This window comes from Doryrhamphus excisus, chromosome 10, assembly GCF_030265055.1.
Source record: "Doryrhamphus excisus isolate RoL2022-K1 chromosome 10, RoL_Dexc_1.0, whole genome shotgun sequence".
In the NCBI taxonomy this organism is placed as follows: domain Eukaryota; kingdom Metazoa; phylum Chordata; class Actinopteri; order Syngnathiformes; family Syngnathidae; genus Doryrhamphus; species Doryrhamphus excisus.
Window position 1 is genome coordinate 9,671,042 of NC_080475.1, and position 20,465 is coordinate 9,691,506.

At 39.5% G+C, this 20,465-nt stretch overlaps 2 protein-coding genes across 9 annotated transcripts in view; one reads left to right on the forward strand and one right to left on the reverse strand.

Annotated features, from left to right (window-relative positions):
- LOC131136813 (helicase SRCAP-like) lies at positions 1-12,675 on the reverse strand. Its single transcript, XM_058084075.1, has 3 exons — positions 12,545-12,675; positions 3,916-4,366; positions 1-1,110 (listed from the first exon to the last, which is right to left on the reverse strand). The coding sequence occupies exons 1-3, from the start codon at positions 12,673-12,675 to the stop codon at positions 1-3; spliced, it is 1,692 nt and encodes a 563-aa protein (XP_057940058.1).
- atp6ap1lb (ATPase H+ transporting accessory protein 1 like b) overlaps positions 6,215-20,465 on the forward strand; it is a 22,718-nt gene continuing 8,467 nt past the window's right edge. Inside the window, exons 1-10 of one of the 8 annotated variants that reach the window (XM_058084917.1) lie at positions 6,215-6,285; positions 6,482-6,557; positions 6,622-6,673; positions 6,906-7,820; positions 7,892-7,965; positions 8,033-8,084; positions 8,158-9,258; positions 9,338-9,439; positions 11,801-11,936; positions 12,066-12,807. In XM_058084917.1, coding sequence (XP_057940900.1) covers positions 12,674-12,807 — 134 coding nt within the window. In that variant the 5' untranslated portion in view covers positions 6,215-6,285; positions 6,482-6,557; positions 6,622-6,673; ... (5 more) ...; positions 11,801-11,936; positions 12,066-12,673. Of the gene's footprint in view, positions 6,286-6,345; positions 6,363-6,481; positions 6,558-6,621; positions 6,674-6,905; positions 7,966-8,032; positions 8,085-8,157; positions 9,263-9,337; positions 9,440-11,800; positions 11,937-12,065; positions 12,808-20,465 lie in introns of those variants that run through there. The other 7 variants (XM_058084920.1, XM_058084919.1, XM_058084921.1 and 4 more) reach the window with 7 other exon arrangements.

Here is a 20,465-nt window from a genome sequence, read left to right on the forward strand (position 1 = left end):
CTAGAGCGTAAGGGAGCGTGGAGGAGCGTGCGAGAGCGTAAGGGAGCGTGCGGGACCGTGCGAGAACGTGGAGGAGCGTGGGGGACCGTGCGAGAGCGTGGAGGAGCGTATAAGAGCGTGGAAGAGCGTATGAGACGGTGCGGGAGCGTGGGGGAGCGTGCAAGAGCGTGGGGGAGCGTGCGAGAGCGTGCAAGAGCGTGGGGGAGCGTGGGGGAGCGTGCGGGAGCGTGCAAGAGCGTGGGGGAGCGTGGGGGAGCGTGCGGGAGCGTGGGGGAACGTGGGGGAGCGTGCGAGAGCGTGGGGGAGCTTAAGGGAGCGTAGAGGAACGTGCGGGAGCGTGTGAGAGCGTGGGGAGCGTGCGAGAGCGTAAGGGAGCGTGGGGGAGCGTGCGAGAGCGTGGAGGAGCGTATGAGAGCGTTGGAGAGCGTATGAGAGCGTGCGGGAGCGTGCGGGAGCGTGGGGGACCGTGCGGGAGCGTGGGGGACCGTGCGAGAGCGTGCGGGAGCGTGCAAGAGCGTGGGGGAGCGTGCGGGAGCGTGCAAGAGCGTGGGGGAGCGTGCGAGAGCGTGCGAGAGCGTGGAGGAGCGTGTGAGAGCGTGCAAGAGCGTAAGGGAGCGTGGAGGAGCGTGCTAGAGCGCAAGGGAGCGTGGGAGAGCGTATGAGAGCGTATGAGAGCGTGGGGGAGCGTGCAAGAGCGTGCAAGAGCGTGGGGGAGCGTGCGGGAGCGTGCGGGAGCGTGCGAGAGCGTGCGAGAGCGTGCGGGAGCGTGCGAGAGCGTGGGGGAACGTAAGGGAGCGTAGAGGAACGTGGGGGAGCGTGCGGGAGCGTGGAGGAGCGTTCAAGAGCGTAAGTGAGCGTGGGGGAGCGTGCGAGAGCGTGCAAGAGCGTGGAGGAGCGTGCGAGAGCGTGGAGGAGCGTGCGAGAGCGTAGGGGAAGCGTGCGGGAGCGTGGGAGAGCGTGTAGGAGCGTGCGAGAGCGTGGGGGAGCGTGCGAGAGCGTGGGGGAGCGTGCAGGAGCTTGGGGGAGCGTGGGGGAGCGTGCGGGAGCGTGGGGGAGCGTGGGGGAGCGTGGGGGAGCGTGAGGGAGCGTGAGGGAGCGTGAGGGCACTAACTCAATCACCAAAGTTTTTTTCCCCCGCAGGAAAAATGGTGAAACAAAGGACACAAAAAAACTGAATAACAGCGCTTGTTTGCCATGGTGTCAAAAACTGCAAACTTGGCAAAAAAATGTGCAAAATGTTGTGACAAGTGTGATGATTTTTTTTTTTTGCACGTTTAAAAAAAACAAGAGGTCTTGTGTGTGTGTGTCATAATCAAAGCACTAACTTTAAAAACACTTGTGTGACAAATCTAAATATAACACTAACTCAATCACCAAAGTTTTTTTCCCCGCAGGAAAAATGGTGAAACAAAGGGCACACAAAAAACTGAATAACAACAGCTCTTGTGTTTGCCATGGTGTCAAAAACAAAAATCATAAACTGCAAACTTGACCAAAAAAAAGCAAAAAAATGTGCAAAATGTTGTGACAAGTGTGATGATTTCTTTTTGCACGTTTTAAAAAAAACAAGAGGTCTTGTGTGTGTGTGTGTGTCATAATCAAAGCACTAACTTTAAAAACACTTGTGTGACAAATCTAAAAAAACACTAAATCACCAAAGTCCCCCCCCCCCCAGGAAAAATGGTAAAACAAAACGACAGCTCTTGTTTGCTATGGTGTCAAAAATCAAAAACTGCAAACTTGACAAATAAAAAAGCAAAAATGTGCAAAACGTTGTGACAAGTGTAAAAGGTTTACTACTGTGAAACAAAACTTCACGAGGCCTTGTGTTTTGCCAAATGTACAAGAAATGACCGAGTATAACGATGCAGGATTGTGAACGGACAAAAAGTGCCTTGAAAGTTGACTATATTGATACTGTGTGATACTATTGAATGCAGGTGAAAGAACAGTGATAAATATTGATTAATAAACCCTGGCTCCAGACTGCCAGGAGAAAACTATGGACCACAATGTGTCTTTATTCTGTTATACCAGACAGACACCCAACATAAACACCAACACTGTGACCTCTGACCTCACATGTGTTCTTCCGGGCTCACCTTCTTAAGACACAGGATCACATGATTAATAATGCATTTCTGCTTCCTTTGCTGCGACATCACGTGGGCTTTGTTGTCTTTTACTGCTAAAACGGGAGAACATGGATGAGACAAAGATACCAGACATCGAACTTAAGTTGTCACTAAGCTACAGCATAAAACCACTTTTGGTCGTCTTTCTCCACAATATATGGGATTTCCTCAAATAGCGGCCTCCGGTCTAATAGATGCCGTCCCCAAATTAATCACAGATTAATAATTAATTCGTAATCGCTGATTAATTTCAAAAGGTGGCTGTAGTCACTTTGACTTGAAAGCACACCCATCCATTAACTGCATCTGTTTGCTTCATATTAATTCGGGTAGGCCATCTGTTACTTATCGTGACCGATTAACTTGAGCTTCAGATTAATCGACAATGAAATTGATCATAGTTTTCTGCAGTTCTAATTTTCAATTTCTGAATAAAAAGGTGGAAATAAAGTGTAAAAAAAAACGGATTAATCAATTAATCGAAAAAAAATTAATCGCACTAGAATTTCTTCATTAAAATTAATAGCATCAAGAAAAATGCCATGAAAGTAACCTCAGGGTCAAATATAGAATATATATGAATTCTATATACCTGTGGGGAAATCGAACATTAAATAATATTTTTCTACTAATTGGATCGAATTAGCCGCTATTTGAGGAAATGCATGAATTCAAGTACTATTATGTTAGAATCCAGTGGGCTGTTTATCCAGGTCAACAACAACAACAAGAAGAAAATAAATACACCGCTATGTTGTGACAGTCACTCGCCACTAGAGAGCAGCAAAAGCACAGCAAGAAGAGGCCGCAATGCAGCCTCATTTAAAAAGTGCCTCATTCCATCGTTTCAGCCTGCATAAACCTGTCTCATAATGCTTCACACATACATACACAATTGCGTCTGTGTAGATATATTCATATATATATTCATATATGTATATTTTACGTTTAATTTTAATTCTCAGTAGTGATTTTTTTCCATGAAGCCCAGTTCATCAGATCTCCAGTTTGGTTTTACAGCATTTTTTAACAGATTTAAATCTGATTATTATTCATTAAAAATAAAGTCGGGAAATCTCTGGATGTCTTTAAGCCAACAAAAAAAAACCTGCTACCTTCTTTCTTTGGATTGTCATAAAAAAACAATTCATCTCCTCATACTGTATACTGCATATTATCCTGATTTTAAAAAGAGCCGTTAAGTATGGAGGACCAAAACTGCCAAAATAAAAAATAAATATAAATGGCAATAAAAACTAAAATAAAAAATATTTATGTATATATTTTTTTATTTTTGTTTTTAGTTCCATTTATATTTATTTTTTTGTATTTAATTTTTTGATTTTTTTTCATTTTTGTTTTTATTGTCACTTTTATTTATTTATTTATTGATTTATTATTTTGGCAGTTTTGGTCCTCCATAGTTAAGGAGGATAATGAAGCGAGAGCGATTGCACGTGAGCCCGGGGGGGAAGATAAAGGAGGGAAATGAAGAGCAAGAACGCTTTTCCGCGCGAGCATTGTTGCGGTGATGACTGATTCAAGTCAGGGAATCAAACCACGGGTGAAATGTCATGGAACCACGACGACCTAGCCTAGCATCCGTGAGGACGTTCCTGTGTTTAAGGAGCCTGGAATGCTCAAGTGAGGGATGTGATGGGTGCTTCAGAAACGGGATTTGGACCTGCGGTGGCCATTTTGTACTGCTTTTCCACAACAGCGGAACAAAGATGCTGGGGGAAGTTGGGGGACACCCAAAATGGTGGTGCAGGTCTTAAACCTGCGATATGATCTGCATGTTGAAGCTGGGGGATCGGGACTGCTTGGTGAGGGGGGCTCCCGGGGACAGCAGGTCTTGGGCCTCCTCCGGCCTGAGCAAGTGGGCCTCCTGCAAGCTGATAGTGGAGTGGCGGTGAGAGCCTGCAGGACGCCCCCGTTCCCGGTCTGAGCCTCCTGCGCCGCCCTCTTGGTCCTCTCTGCCCCCGTTCAGACTGAAGGTCATGCAGTCGAAAGACTTGCTGGAGGAGGTGCTGCCGGTCCGTACCAGAGGGGGTCCCGCGGGGAAACTCAGGTGCTTCTTGATGGGACTCAGCTGAATGGCGTCCAGTTCGATGCTAGCCGGCGGGGACGGTTTCCTCTGCCGAGTCGCCCCGGCTGACACGTTCTGAGACTCGGGTCTGTCTCGGTCCTTCTCCCGGGACAGTTGAGCTGTGATGGTTTTCTTGATGTTGCTTGTGTGTGTCAAAATCAAAACAAAAATCAAAATGTGCAAACTTCACAAAAGCAAAAGGTGCAAAACATTGTTGGGACAAGTGTTAAAAGGTTGGTAAAAAAAAAGCAAAAAATTTGCAAAATGTTGTGACAAGTGTGAATTTTTTTTTTTTTGAAGGTTTAAAAAAAAAAAAACAAGAGGTCTTGTGTGTGTGTGTGTGTGTGTGTGTGTGTGTGTGTGTGTCATAATCAAAGCACTTGTGTGACAAATGTAAAAATAACACTAACTCAAAGGTTTTTTTCCAGGAAACATGGTAAAACAAAGGGCACACAAAAAACTGAATAATGACAGCTCTTGTGTTTGCCATGGTGTCAAAAACTGCAAACTTGACCAAAAAAAGCAAAAAATTTGAAAACTGTTGTGGTGACAGATGAACGCTGGAGGAAAAAAAACATGAATGAAAACAACAATGGGCGGCACGGCGGTGTAGTGGTTAGCGCGCAGACCTCACAGCTAGGAGACCAGGGTTCAATTCCACCCTCGGCGATCTCTGTGTGGGTTTTCTCCGGGTACTCCGGTTTCCTCCCACATTCCAAAAACATGCTAGGTTAATTAGCGACTCCAAATTGTCCGTAGGTATGAATGTGAGTGTGAATGGTTGTTTGTCTATATGTGCCCTGTGATTGGCTGGCCACCAGTCCAGGGTGTACCCCGCCTCTCGCCCAAAGACAGCTGGGATAGGCTCCAGCACCCCCGCGACCCTCGTATGTATGTTCAATAGCTTCACATCTGTGAAGAGTAGGACAACAAAAAATGACATCTTGATTTTGTTTTCTTTGTTTCTCATAAGATTTAAAAATCATATTTCTTCTTCACTATTTCAGTTCTATGCCACTGTACTAAAATGATAAATCTTATCTTGTTCTTCCATTTCTGCTATTTCCTTTTTCTGCAACTTGATTAAAAAAAATAAATCCATCTCTATTTGTTGTTTTGTTTGTCATGATATTACAACTTAAAAAAATACACTTTTTCCTAAATATTTCAACTTTATGCAACTAAAACGTCATATTGTGCAATGTATTACAGTGTTATTCTGGTAAACTCACAACTTTTCCCATTAAAATACAACTTTTTTTTGAATAGTTAATTAGCTAATAATAACTTTATTCTTGTAAAATTACTGCATTTTTGCTGTGTGTGTTTTTTTAAGGCTTTCTTATTAAATTATGAGTTGTAAAAAGTTGTATTAACATATACTAAACTATTAATACAACTTAATAAATGAAAAGGCACTTCCACATCTTTAAGGGTAACTAGCTATATGTGTTGTTTTTTTTTAAAAAGCACAAATACTTGATATGTGATTGATTTTTTGAGTTTAAGTTTTATTATCAGAACTGAAGAAATGAAAAATAATATAATTGATGAGTTTTGTCGCAGCCATATTTATGTTACATTGTGTATTAAAGTACAGTCATTTGTCTAATTTGACTAATATGTTACAAAAATACATATTAAGGTTGGCAATGGACAATATTTAACGTGTGTTTTTGGGAGGGAAACAAGTCACTCAAAGTATTGGCATCGGTATCTTCAAAATGACAAAAGAGTGGTATCGGTAACTGGTATCACCCATCATGTCTTAGAATGCCTGTAATAGGACTTCATTTAAAACCGAGGCTCCGCCCACCGCAGGCAACCATTGTAAGGCAAAAGTGTATCACAAAATACATTCCTCATTCTGCTCCACAATATTTAAAACCATTACATTTATGCCAAAAGTAAATATTAAAAGTGGAGAGACCAAACCGTGTCCTTCCAGAGTTAAAAAAAAACAACTTGGCGATGTGGGATGACGTCACTAAAATGCGCCCGCTTTTGGCGCCATTTAAGCTGCGGGAAGAGTGACCGTCGTCCTTTCGATCCACAAATAAGGTAGGTTAAACAAGTAATGTGTGTGTTATTCTGTCCAAAAAACCGACAGAACCCGAGTGTACACCCTCGTCTTCCTGGTCAGTATTTAGAACTTTGAAAATTACTCTTTGAAAATTCAACCAAAACAAGCTAGCTACCTTGGCCTCTTGAACTGCAGTATATATGTATGTATCTGTGTATGCACGTATCCACACAGGTACCACAGTTGGCCTGTTGAACTGCAGTTTGGATGCAACCAGAACCGGCTAACCGACTTGGCCTGTTGAACTGCTGTATGTATGTATGTATGTATAAATGTTTGCACCCAGCTAACTAACCTGTCCTGTTGAACTGCAGTGTGGATGCAACCAGAACCAGCTAACTAACCTGGCCTTTTGACCTGCAGTATGTAAGTATGCACCTAGCTACTATGCCAGCAACTTTTCTCGATACACTCTACTAAATTGTACTTCACCAAATGTCTGAGCTGCTAAGTAATTTTTGGCAGACTAACTAAAACATGCTAGCTTATGATACTGACATATTGTGCTGAGTCGTGTTTCTACAGATATCTGCTAAAGTGCTAAATCTCAATGTCAAATGCAAAATCTGAACTAACTGTCTTTATTTTTTTGTACCAGGTACCTTTTAAAGACGCGCAAGGATGGATACCTTCATGTGGAGTTGTTTTTTTAATCATCCATATTCATTCAACCACTTATTCGTTCTTATCCTTACTTAAGGTAAGAGGTAAGGTAAGGTAAGCCTTTTTACTGTGTAAAAGCACAGACTTTGAAAACTTGCCATGGGGATAAACGTTGTCACACAAGTTAACCACTGTAAAAAAACAAAAAAGACAAACTATTTAAACGTAAGGTCACACAAGTGTCAAAAGAATTTAAACACACTCACTGCGCAGTTTGTGTAAAAGGGGAAAAATTTCTTGTGTATGGTGTTTTCAAAAAGCAAAACAGAAACTTGTCACAAATGTATGAAATAACTTCTTAACAAGAGCTCTTGTGTGTGTCAAAATCAAAATGTGCAAACTTCACAAAAGCAAAAGGTGCAAAACATTGTTGGGACAAGTGTTAAAAGGTTGGTCAAAAAAAAGCAAAAAATTTGCAAAATGTTGTGACAAGTGTGATTTTTTTTTTTTTTTTGAAGGTTTGAAAAAAAAAAAACCCAAGAGGTCTTATGTGTGTGTGTGTGTGTGTGTGTGTGTCATAATCAAAGCAATAACTTTAAAAACACTTGTGTGACAAAGCTAAAAATAACACTAACTCAATCACCAAAGTTTTTTTCCCCCGCAGGAAAAATGGTAAAACAAAGGACACACAAAAAACTGAATAACAGCTCTTGTGTTTGCTAACTAACCTGTCCTGTTGAACTGCAGTGTGGATGCAACCAGAACCAGCTAACTAACCTGGCCTTTTGACCTGCAGTATGTAAGTATGCACCTAGCTACTATGTATGTATGTATGTATGATACAGGTACCACAGTTGGCCTGCGACCAGAACCGGCTAACCGACTTGGCCACCAGAACTACAGTATGTATGTATGTCTGCACCCAGCTAACTAACTTGGCCTCTTCAACTGCAGTATGTATGTATGCACGTATCCACACAGGTACCACAGTTGGCCTGCAGTTTGGATGCGACCAGAACCGGCTAACCGACTTGGCCACCGGAACTGCAGTATTTGTATGTATTACGTATATATTTATGGATTTGTGCACCCAGCTAACTAACCTGTCCTGTTGAACTGCAGTGTGGATGCAACCAGAACCAGCTAACTAACCTGGCCTTTTGACCTGCAGTATGTAAGTATGCACCTAGCTACTATCAATGTCAAATGCAAAATCTGAACTAACTGTCTTTATTTTTTTGTACCAGGTACCTTTTAAAGACGCGCAAGGATGGATACCTTCATGTGGAGTTGTTTTTTTTAATCATCCATATTCATTCAACCACTTATTCGTTCTTATCCTTACTTAAGGTAAGAGGTAAGGTAAGGTAAGCCTTTTTACTGTGTAAAAGCACAGACTTTGAAAACTTGCCATGGGGATAAACGTTGTCACACAAGTTAACCACTGTAAAAAAACAAAAAAGACCAACTATTTAAACGTAAGGTCACACAAGTGTCAAAAGAATTTAAACACACTCACTGCGCAGTTTGTGTAAAAGGGAAAAATTTCTTGTGTGTGGTGTTTTCAAAAAGCAAAACAGAAACTTGTCACAAATGTATGAAATAACTTCTTAACAAGAGCTCTTGTGTGTGTCAAAATCAAAACAAAAATCAAAATGTGCAAACTTCACAAAAGCAAAAGGTGCAAAACATTGTTGGGACAAGTGTTAAAAGGTTGGTCAAAAAAAAAGCAAAAAATTTGCGAAATGTTGTGACAAGTGATTTTTTTTTTTTTTTTGAAGGTTTAAAAAAAAAAACAAGAGGTCGTGTGTGTGTGTGTGTGTGTGTGTGTGTGTGTGTGTGTGTCATAATCAAAGCACTTGTGTGACAAATGTAAAAATAACACTAACTCAAAGGTTTTTTTTCCAGGAAACATGGTAAAACAAAGGGCACACAAAAAACTGAATAATGACAGCTCTTGTGTTTGCCATGGTGTCAAAAACTGCAAACTTGACCAAAAAAAGCAAAAAATTTGCAAAATGTTGTGACAAGTGTGATTTTTTTTTTTTGAAGGTTTAAAAAAAAAAAAAAACCCAAGAGGTCTTATGTGTGTGTGTGTGTGTGTCATAATCAAAGCACTAACTTTAAAAACACTTGTGTGACAAATCTAAAAATAACACTAACTCAATCACCAAAGTTTTTTTCCCCCGCAGGAAAAATGGTAAAACAAAGGGCACACAAAAAACTGAATAACAGCTCTTGTGTTTGCCATGGTGTATGCACGTATCCACACAGGTACCACAGTTGGCCTGCAGTTTGGATGCGACCAGAACCGGCTAACCAACTTGGCCACCAGAACTGCAGTATTTGTATGTATGTCTGCAAAAGTGCTAAATCTCAATGTCAAATGCAAAATCTGAACTAACTGTCTTTATTTTTTTGTACCAGGTACCTTTTAAAGACGCGCAAGGATGGATACCTTCATGTGGAGTTGTTTTTTTAATCATCCATATTCATTCAACCACTTATTCGTTCTTATCCTTACTTAAGGTAAGAGGTAAGGTAAGGTAAGCCTTTTTACTGTGTAAAAGCACAGACTTTGAAAACTTGCCATGGGGATAAACGTTGTCACACAAGTTAACCACTGTAAAAAAAACAAAAAAGACAAACTATTTAAACGTAAGGTCACACAAGTGTCAAAAGAATTTAAACACACTCACTGCGCAGTTTGTGTAAAAGGGGAAAAAATTCTTGTGTATGGTGTTTTCAAAAAGCAAAACAGAAACTTGTCACAAATGTATGAAATAACTTCTTAACAAGAGCTCTTGTGTGTGTCAAAATCAAAACAAAAATCAAAATGTGCAAACTTCACAAAAGCAAAAGGTGCAAAACATTGTTGGGACAAGTGTTAAAAGGTTGGTCAAAAAAAAAGCAAAAAATTTGCGAAATGTTGTGACAAGTGTGATTTTTTTTTTTTGAAGGTTTTAAAAAAAAAGACTTCTTGTGTGTGTGTGTGTCATAATCAAAGCACTTGTGTGACAAATCTAAAAACAACACTAACTCAAAGGTTTTTTTCCAGGAAACACGGTAAAACAAAGGGCACACAAAAAACTGAATAACAGCTCTTGTGTTTGCCATGGTGTCAAAAACCAAAACCTGCAAACTTGACAAAAAAAGCAAAAAAATGTGCAAAATGTTGTGACAAGTGTGATGATTTTTTTTTTGCACGTTTAAAAAAAAAAAAAAACAAACAAAAAAAAAAACGAGTGTGACTGAGACTGACTGAGTCTGAGACTGAGACTTAATTTTTTTTCATTTTTGTTTTTATTTTCACCTATTTATTTATTTATTATTTTGGCAGTTTTGGTCCTCATAGAAATGCAGAAGGAAAAACTATTCAAATGAGGGGGCGGTCCTAAGTGTGTCTTGGGTTGAACTGTTCGTCTATTGGTTGATTGACATGTGAGTGCGAAAATCGACTCGGTATGCCTGCAAACGGCCACAGCAAGAGGAAGTATACAGGGAGAAAAGTATACATTTACCGGGACAATAATGGCGGGGTCCACCAGGAAGTCGGTGTCCGAGCTTCTCAGGGACGCTGCCAATCGTTTGGGCACACTTAGGACCGCCCCCTCATTTGAATAGTTTTTCCTTCTGCATTTCTGAGGACCAAAACTGCCAAAATAATAAATAAATAAGTGAAAATAAAAACAAAAATGGAAAAAAAATAAATTAAATACAAAAAGTAAATATAAATGGAAATAAAAACAAAAATAAAAAATTTATACATAAATAAATAAATAAATAAATACAAAAATAAAAAACAAGATTCAAAAATTAAATTTTTGTTTTTCTTTCCACTTATTTATTTATTTTGGCAGTTTTGGTCCTCCATACAAAACTGCCAAAATAAAAAAATATAAATGGAAATAAAATAAAAAATATGTATATATTTTTTTTATTTTTGTTTTTCACACTTGTCACAACATTTTGCACATTTTTTTGCTTTTTTTTGTCAAGTTTGCAGGTTTTGGTTTTTGACACCATGGCAAACACAAGAGCTGTTATTCAGTTTTTTGTGTGCCCTTTGTTTTACCGTGTTTCCTGGAAAAAAACCTTTGAGTTAGTGTTGTTTTTAGATTTGTCACACAAGTGCTTTGATTATGACACACACACACACAAGAAGTCTTGTTGTTTTTTTTTTAAACCTTCAAAAAAAAAAATCACACTTGTCACATTTTGCAAATTTTTTGCTTTTTTTTGACCAACCTTTTAACACTTGTCCCAACAATGTTTTGCACATTTTGATTTTTGTTTTGATTTTGACACACACAAGAGCTCTTGTTAAGAAGTTATTTCATACATTTGTGACAAGTTTCTGTTTTGCTTTTTGAAAACACCACACACAAGAAATTTTTCCCTTTTACACAAACAGTGCAGTGAGCGTGTTTAAATTCTTTTGACACTTGTGTGACCTTACGTTTAAATAGTTGGTCTTTTTTGTTTTTATAAAATAAATATAAATGGAAATAAAAACAAAAATAAAAAATATGTATATATTTTTTTATTTTTGTTTTTATTTCCATTTATATTTATTTTTTTGTATTTAATTTTTTGATTTTTTTTTCATTTTTGTTTTTATTTTCACTTTTATTTATTTATTATTTTGTCAGTTTTGGTCCTCCATACAAAACTGCCAAAATAAAAAATAAATATAAATGGTATATAAATAAAATATATATGAATATATATTATATAATGATAGGTTATATCATGATATAATGATATATAATGATATATAAATATATATTATTATAAATATATAAATAAAATAAAATATAAATAAAAAATATATACATATTTTTTATTTTTGTTTTTATTTCCATTTATATTTATTTTTTATTTTGGCAGTTTTGGTCCTCCGTACGTATCTCCATATCATACCTGACAGATCTAAAAGAGGAAGCCAATGTTTTTGTGAGAGGAAATGACAGACGGAGTGAGTGTGACTCACTGCCATGCATCGATGAGAAAATCTACCACCATAGTAGGTCAAAACATTTGGTTATATAACCACTTTTGATATTCTCCTCATAAAAAAAAAAAACATTTAAAAACGAAAGCCAGGGGATGATGGTTGTTGAGTTCTCATGAAACCAAATTGTTCCATCATCAGGGTCATCACAGGTTGAATCCATTCTCCTGTCTCATCCCACCGCTGCTCAGCTGCTGCTGTCATCTATATTTGCAGCCTCACTGGACAATGTTCTGCGGGCTCTTGTGGTGGTGCTCACAAACAACGCATAGATCAAGTGAATTAATTCTGCTGTTGTGGCAGCGCGCTGGAGATCTAGGTCATGCAGTCGTGGCTTTATTTTTACTTCTTCCTCCTGTGGCCATGTCAACATCCTCGTATCTTGCATGTATCGTGATGTGACCTTGACTTTTCCAGGTGTGTTTGAATGTGACATCGGAGGCGGTGCTGGTATGATGGGATGTTAACTAGAACTGTGGGGGTGGCCTGCAGCTACAGCATGAGTGGATGTGTGAGGATGGGGTGGGTGGGGGAGTCAGAATGAGGGAGAGATGAGCAGTGGAACAGGAAGAGGAGGAGGAGGAGGAGGGTGCAGCGAGGGGACTGTGACGCACGCCGACGGTCTCAGCTCGCCCGCCATTGGCCGCGGTACGTGCCGCTCACAGAGGCATCGGAGAGCCGAGCGCCGTGAGGAGAGCAGATTATGAAGCGGCACTCCGGCGACGGCAGTCTCTACTCTTATTGTCTCCATGGCCGCGCACGCATTCCTCCTGTGCTCCGTCGCCTTGCTGTCTGCTCTCAGCCGCCCCGTCGTCGCCGTCTCCGAGGATGAGCTGCAGCCAGGACTCGCCTACGATGAAGTGCCTGAAATCTTAGACAGAAGGTAAAGCCATCTTCATTCCTTACAATTTTTATACGTGTGATGGAGACGCAAGGTTCCTCCTTTTTTGTTGGATTCCTCCTCATTGTCTCACCTTGACTATCATAAACGGTGGGGGGCTGAAATTGCTGCCAGCCTTTTGTTTGCCTCCGTGTCGGGGAGGACTGCACCAGACGCCGCTCATCGATCACAGACGAGGTGGTGGTCTTCGGTCTTAAAAGAGGGCGCTAAATAAGGTTAGCAAGGCGTGGAGTTTGGGGCACCGAGAGAAGGTAAACAAGGATGGGACACTGAGGAGAGGATGCATCGGGGGGGGGTGGTCTGCTGGAGTCAATTTACTGATGCAGTCATTCAGAGCGAGAGGTGGGGGTGGGGGGGTAGACAGGGAGGGAGGCGTGTCACACAGTCATAGAGGGGGAATTGGGGAAGAGGGAATTTTAGCCAGACGTGTCTGCATGTTGCGGTCCTGCAGGTCAAATCCGGATGATGCGTTCACGGACCAAAGTAAGAAGACGGAGCAGGCAGCTTTGGGCCTCGAGTCACCACAGACATAACCGATAGCATTGAACCAAAGCCATCTCTTGAAACTATGCCATGCATGATGGCTCGCAACAATCCGCTGTAGTGCAAGCGATTCCAGGCCAGAAGAGGCTGCGTTTAAAAAAAAAAAAAAAAAGTAACTTCTTGTACCAGGGTGACCAACTTGGCGTCATTACAACCAACAAAAAAGGCCTATGTATAATTAATCTATAATTCAGTACATTGATTTGCCGTTGGTTGTGTCGTGGTAGCTGACTGACATCAGCTGCTTTGGGTTCGCTCAATGCCCGTTTAAAATCAATGGCTGACTGGCAGTATTCAGTCTGGAGTGTAGTGTAATTTAGTGTTCCTGTAGCACACAAAAACTATCTAACAAAAAACGGCATAAAATGATTTTTGACAAAAAACGTAAGAGGTTAGTATGTCGTTTTTTTCATTTTTTTTCAACTTGCTTCTAATGTACTTTTCTGGTCAAAAAAAACGGGGGAAACCTCACACATACTAAACAGGGGCCCCAGGACCACCCAAAAACGGCATAAAATGCCAGTGTTTGAGGGCGGTGATTTTTGACAAAAATCATAAGTATGTCGATTTTTTTGTATTTTTTCAACTTTTTCTAAAGCACTTTTTTTGTAAAAAAAAAAAAAAAACAAAACAAAACAGGGAAACCTCTCACACACTCAACAGGGGACCCAGAAGCACCCAAAAACGGAATAAAATGCCAATGTTTGAGGGCAGTGATTTTTGACAAAAATCATAAGGGGTTAGTATATCGATTTTTTTGTATTTTTTCAACTTAGTTCTAATGCACTTTTCTGGTAAAAAAAAAAAAAAAAAAAAAAAACCCAAAAAATCAGGGAAAGCTCTCTCACACTAAACAGGGGCCCCAGAAGCACCCAAAAACGGCATAAAATGTCTGATTGAGAGCGGTCATTTTTGACAAAAAACATAAGGGGTTAGTATGTCGATTTTTTGTATTTTTTCGACTTCCTTCTAATGCACTATTTTCTAAAAAAAAAAAAGAGAAGGGAAACCTCTCACACACTCAACAAGGGCCCCAGAAGCACCCAAAAACAGCATAAAATTCCATTGTTTGAGGGCGGTGATTTTTGACAAAAAACGTAAGGGGTTAGTATGTCGTTTTTTTCAACTTGTTTCTAATGCACTTTTCTGGTAAAAAAACAAAAAAAACAAGGGAAACCTCACACACACTCAACAGGGGCCCCAGAAGCACCCAAAAATGGCATAAAATGCCCAAATTTTAGGGAATCAATTTTTGAAAAAAACGTAAGGGGTTAGTATGTCGTTTTTTTCAGTTCTTTTCAACTTGTTTCTAATGCACTTTTCTGGTAAAAAAAAAAAAAAAAACGGGGGAAACCTCACACACCCTCAACAGGGGCCCCAGGAGCACCCAAAAATGGCATAAAATGCCAAAATTTTAGGGCGTTAAATTTTTACAAAAAACGTAAGGGGTTAGTATGTCGTTTTTTTGGTGTATTTTTTATCTACTTGCTTCTAATGCACTTTTCTGGTAAAAAAAAAATGCAAACCTCTCACATATAGTCACCTTTCACATTATTCCTTGTTTACACTACATTGCCACTAATGCACAAGTTATGGGATCTCATAGCATATAGCAAGCTACCTAGCTAACTCGTGAGCCTCTAATTTATTTGTCCTAGACTTTTAAAAAAGTGTTTCAAATGGATTGGGGAAGAATAACAAAGTAAGAAGCCAAAAAATGTACCACTTCCACACTAAATGAGGGTGTGAAAACCTTTTTTTTCCACTCCAACATCTGTTAAAGTACTGTAATTTAAGCTAATGTATCATTAAAGTAACATTACCGATGCATAGTAGTACTGTTAATTCAACGCACATCTTTAAAGCCATGTCTGAAACCCGCATTTAAACCAAAAAGAAGATTCAACATCTGTTTCATTGACAATACAAAATTTTTTTGTTTTGTTTGGGAATCCCATTTCACAGAATGATATAATCCAGAACAAATTTTGTACGGTAACTGAGACAGTGTAAAAATTTGAGTGTTAGAGTGTAAACCAAAAATCGTGGTGTTCCTAAACCAAGGTTCCACTGTATACATTATTATTGTAGTGATTAAGAAACCATGCAAGAGCAAATGGTAAATAATTGTTTTGTTTACAAGATTATTAAGGACTCAAATACATATTTGGGGCAATAACGATTGTGCTCCTCGTTAGCATTCCTGCCTAGCAACAAGTGGTTGTACAAATGTTGATGAAAGAAAATATTTTTTTTAATAATTACCCATGTTTGTATTGAGTTGGTGTTTTTGCAGGTAGGTAGGCTGCACGGCAGCAACGGGCCAATCATAACATCCGTGTCGTGCCAAGTGGCACATTGGCAAGTCTGACGTGTCGGCGCCTTTTGCATGTGTACGAAATTAAGGGATATATCAAGAGGCAGCGAGGTGAGCCAAAGGGGTGGCGTTGATTATATAAAAGGGCATGTTCAGCACTCAGGCACCATGTGACAGGCTCAGCCAATGACAGGACAGGACCAGTCCCGGGTTGCTGACCTCGCAAAACTGGCACAAGAACAAACGAAAAGGGCTTTGGTTAAGGCTGGCGCTCAGTCTTCTGGTCCTTTTTGACGCAGCTGATGTCTGAGTGGGTACGGAGGATGGAGCGCTCCATGATGATTGATGCCGGTCAGGATCCAAACACCTAACCATTGGAGATGTCCAGTGCTGGTCCCAAGTGGAGACTAATGTGAGGGTTGTGGAAGGAAGGGTCTCGAACATAAAAACTAAGCCAAAAGCACTCATTTGATTGACCCGGAAAAGGATGCAAAATTAACCTCTGGGTGATTTACAACACTTGACGTTTGTTTCATTTAGAGCAGGGGTCTCAAACACGCGGCCCGTGGGCCAAATGTGGTCCACAGGACACTAGTTTGAGTGGTATCATGGTATCATGTACCCAGAAAAAATTATTACGTTTCATTAATGTTCATGTTAAAGGTTAAATAACTGTTAATAGTTAACCTCCCTATACGTGTGGAAGTGGTAAGTTTTTGGCTATTTAAGTTGAAAGGAAATAACTCTAAGGCTACCGTTTTGGTGGCTAGCTCTCTAGTTTGCGAGTTAGCATGTGTCTCAAGACCCTGCAGTTGCGCAATATGTTGTAAATAAAAAAAAAGTATAAATGTGACTATAGTCGTGTTTTGTCATGTCTACAGGGCTCTAATAATGCTTTGTTAATTTTAATCTGAAAAAAATAATTTGTCTACCCACCAACTATATGTGGTTTATTAAGTTTTTATTATTTGTTGTTTTATTATTATATTTATTTATTACTGATTTTCTTTATTCTTGATTTGTTTATTTATTTTTGATCTTATTTTGTGCAGAAAAATAAAAATTAAGATATTTGAGAACAGTGGAATGTTTTACCAGAGCTTTTATTGTAGAAAATCGGAACCAAATCACTGAAAAAAGTTTGTATATTTTTCAGTTTTTAATAAATGCGTTTTTTTTTTTTTTTTGGAAAACCTGATGCGGCCCAGCCTTGCCCCGACCCTAGCTCTAGTGGCCCCCGGGTAAATTGAGTTTGAGACCCCTAATTTACAGAATAAAATGTGTAGTTGCGGCATCGATTTCATTCCCGAAAACATTTGGTTGAAAAGTTTTTCTATCTCATTTGAAACGTTAGATAGTACTTTTACCGCCCAGGATACTGCATACTCAGACTTCAATAATCTCTGACTTGGTTAATCTCTTCATCTTCCTTGCGGCCTCCGTCTCGGCGTGGCAGGGCTTCAGCGGACCTGGCCTGTGTTCACCACTAATCCTAATCCACCTGGCACTGCACTACACAACATTGCCCAGGTGGAAAATGCACCAGATGGGTGGATAACCGTTCCAGACTGTGGCCACTTAAATATAAATATATCTGGCAACCTGCAGCACAGTTTGCGGTTCTATCAGATGGGCAGGACCTGCTGGTTCATTGATTTGTAAAATACATTTGCTTTTTTTTTTACTGGAAATAACAAGTCTAAATTTAGAGTTGGACGCCTGATACTACTTTGATTAAAAAAATGGTTTGATAAGACAAATCTTACAAATGGAAATAGTATAATAGTATAATGTATGTGGAATCAAACTGTGGAATTGATTGAGTGAGGACCTCAAACAATACAAGGATGAAGAGTCTTGAACCAGTCATGATATATGACTGCTATATATATCACTATATATATCACTATATTGACACTTACTATGGTATTATGTCATTGTATGGTCATATCACCTTGTACTTCGATACGTGACAATAAATAAAAAAATAAAAAAGTAAAGAAATAAAAAAATAAATAAAAAATAAAGAAAATTACATTAAATTATTTTTTTTTTTACAAAAGTCAAAAAATTAAAAAAAATAAAACAAAAACTTAAATTATATTAGGTAAGCAGGAAGTGAACAAATGTAACAGTTACTGATTGTAATGTCCTTTTGGACATGTGGAACTGTGAACTGATTATGTGATGCACTCAATTGTCATCTGGGGTGGGCAAACTGCGGCCCGGGGGCCACATGCGGCCCGCCAAGTGTTTGAATACGGCCCGCCCGTTCTTTCCAAAGTATTTCATTTAAACATACAACTTGGCATCATGGCTTAAACCAACCTTTTTATGGTTTAAGTATTTTTTTTATCAATTTCATTATTTGATGTGGTCTGCTGTTTACAAAATGCTCCTGAAAAAAAGGGACACAACACACACACTTTTACAAATACGTGTAAAATATATAGTCTGCCAAACCCCCATAAATTTTGTTAAAACAATGCGACCCACGTCTGGTCTAGACCAACTCTTTCATTTAGTTTGACTGGCAAAAAAAATGAATGGATCCCGAAACAAATCTTCTTTGAAAGCAGCAGATGACCTAATGAACGACTTTTGAGTGCTTGAACTTCGCATGAATATTTAGGTCATCCTAACTCCCACGGTGTATTGATTCTGTCTCATTTCAGCGTTATTTCAGTATTATCATCGGGTGCCGTACAAATCAATATTTATACCTGGAAAAACAAAGTAACACAATAAAAATGTGACACAGATGGCGAACTGCAGTCGTCATGCGACCCGGACACGGGTCTTAGGTTTACCTTAAACAAGCCAATTATAACTGGCTATTGTGTAGGGATTAGCCAGTCGACCCAGATGATCACCAACAGGCCAGGACAGACCACAGAGTCAAGACCAAAGCATCGTTCGGGTCCGCCCAGTGAAACTATCGCTGCTGTATGAGGTCTTGGATTGGACGGTTAAAGGATCAGGATTAGCTTCGCTAAATCCAAGGCAGTGTCGGACCGAGTTAGAGTGAGTTTTAAGCAGGTGCTGGGACGCACAAGTGAAGGAAATACATGTTTGATGTCACTGTGTAGAACTATATCAGTCAGAACCACATCACTGATCACGTGACCACTAGAGTACTTCGGCCATGTTGGTTTTGTTAATAGTTAAATGGGTTTTATGCATAAAAATTACAACAGATTTTCATGAAATTTCATTTGCAGATAGATAACGTAAATTCATATTGTACATACATTTTAACTTGTCCTGAAATTCCGATCCATGCCTTGGAAATGCTTAAAGTGGTAATGTTTTAATTTTATTTGAATATGGATTTGAACATTAGCATACAATGGAATACATCACATGATCAATTCACACTTCCACATGTCCAAAAGAAAGAAACAAAGTATTGTATGACATTTTTTAGGTAAAAGGTTTTTGTTAGCTTCATGCATTATTTCAGCTGTTTGAAAATTAACTCCATCAGCAAGATTTATGCAAACATGGCATAAACATAAACATCACAATAATATGTCAGCTTTGCTTTTTCCTCAAAAGCACTGCCGTCAGTATTACAAGACTTTATTCCAGCAGCCAAACCACCCGAAACAAGAAAACTAACAAAAAAAAACATTGTCAGTGACTGATGCCCGATCGTGCCTGCTGTTTTTTAAGATTGCAAGGTGCATTTGGCAACACATTGAGAGGGGAGTAATATTTGATGTATGGCTCATGTCAGCGCAGCTCCCAGCATGACCAGCACAAAAACACAACATACGCTAGTCTATGCTAGTAGCTTGTTTATGTTTGTTTTTGCAGCAGGGTGCTCCCATTACTTTTGGTATCTGCTAGTGTGGTGGAGCAGCCAATAAGAAAACAAAAACCAAATAAGAAAATAAAAGTCCCTCAGTATCTTCTTTGGCTGGGTTGCCGAGGTAAACTCGCAGCATTGTGTCGGGTGTTTGTTTGAGGTGTTGTATCAGTTTTATTGTGTTAAATGACACCTCCTGGAACCCCAAGTTTGCATATTTTTCACACTTTGCAATTGCAAGGTTTTTGTCAGACACTTGAAAATACTCCACACCGCAGACGTAGTCGCACGGCCGGCGTTGCTGTTGCTGTTTCTGTGCGGTATGAAGTGAAGAGGTCTCATTCTGTAACATCACATAACATAGAAAAAATAATGAGAATAAATATACATATACTATAACCGAGTCCTGATCTGATCAAGTCTGAAACTGTGATCGAGCCCAAAATGGGACATCCCTAATCCCAGTCTAGGACATCCCAGCATCTGTCATATATATTTACATTTCAACCAAAATATTTAATGGATGCTAGCAAATGGAGTGACAGATGCCGACAGCGTGCCACACACCCAAATAGGTCATGTTCATTAAACAACAACACACAAATGGTGTTTGCAGTACACAACATTTGTACAACGACAACAATAAAACACTTGAAAAAGTTAGCTAACAAGCAAACATCGATAGGCATCGATTAGCATGCCAAGCTATCAAACTGAAGACAGTCGATTCTACTGCTACTACTCGATGCAGCACACATGTAGACAAGATTCACGTCATGTCTGTGTCAGCCGAAACAAGCAAACTAACAAAAAAACATTGTCAGTGACTGATGCCCGATCGTGCCTGCTGTTTAAAAAAAAATGCACCGTGCAGTTATGAAACAATTTTAACATTGCAAGGTGCATTTGGCAACACATTGAGAGGGGAGTAATATTTGATTAAACAACAACACACAAATGGTGTTTGCA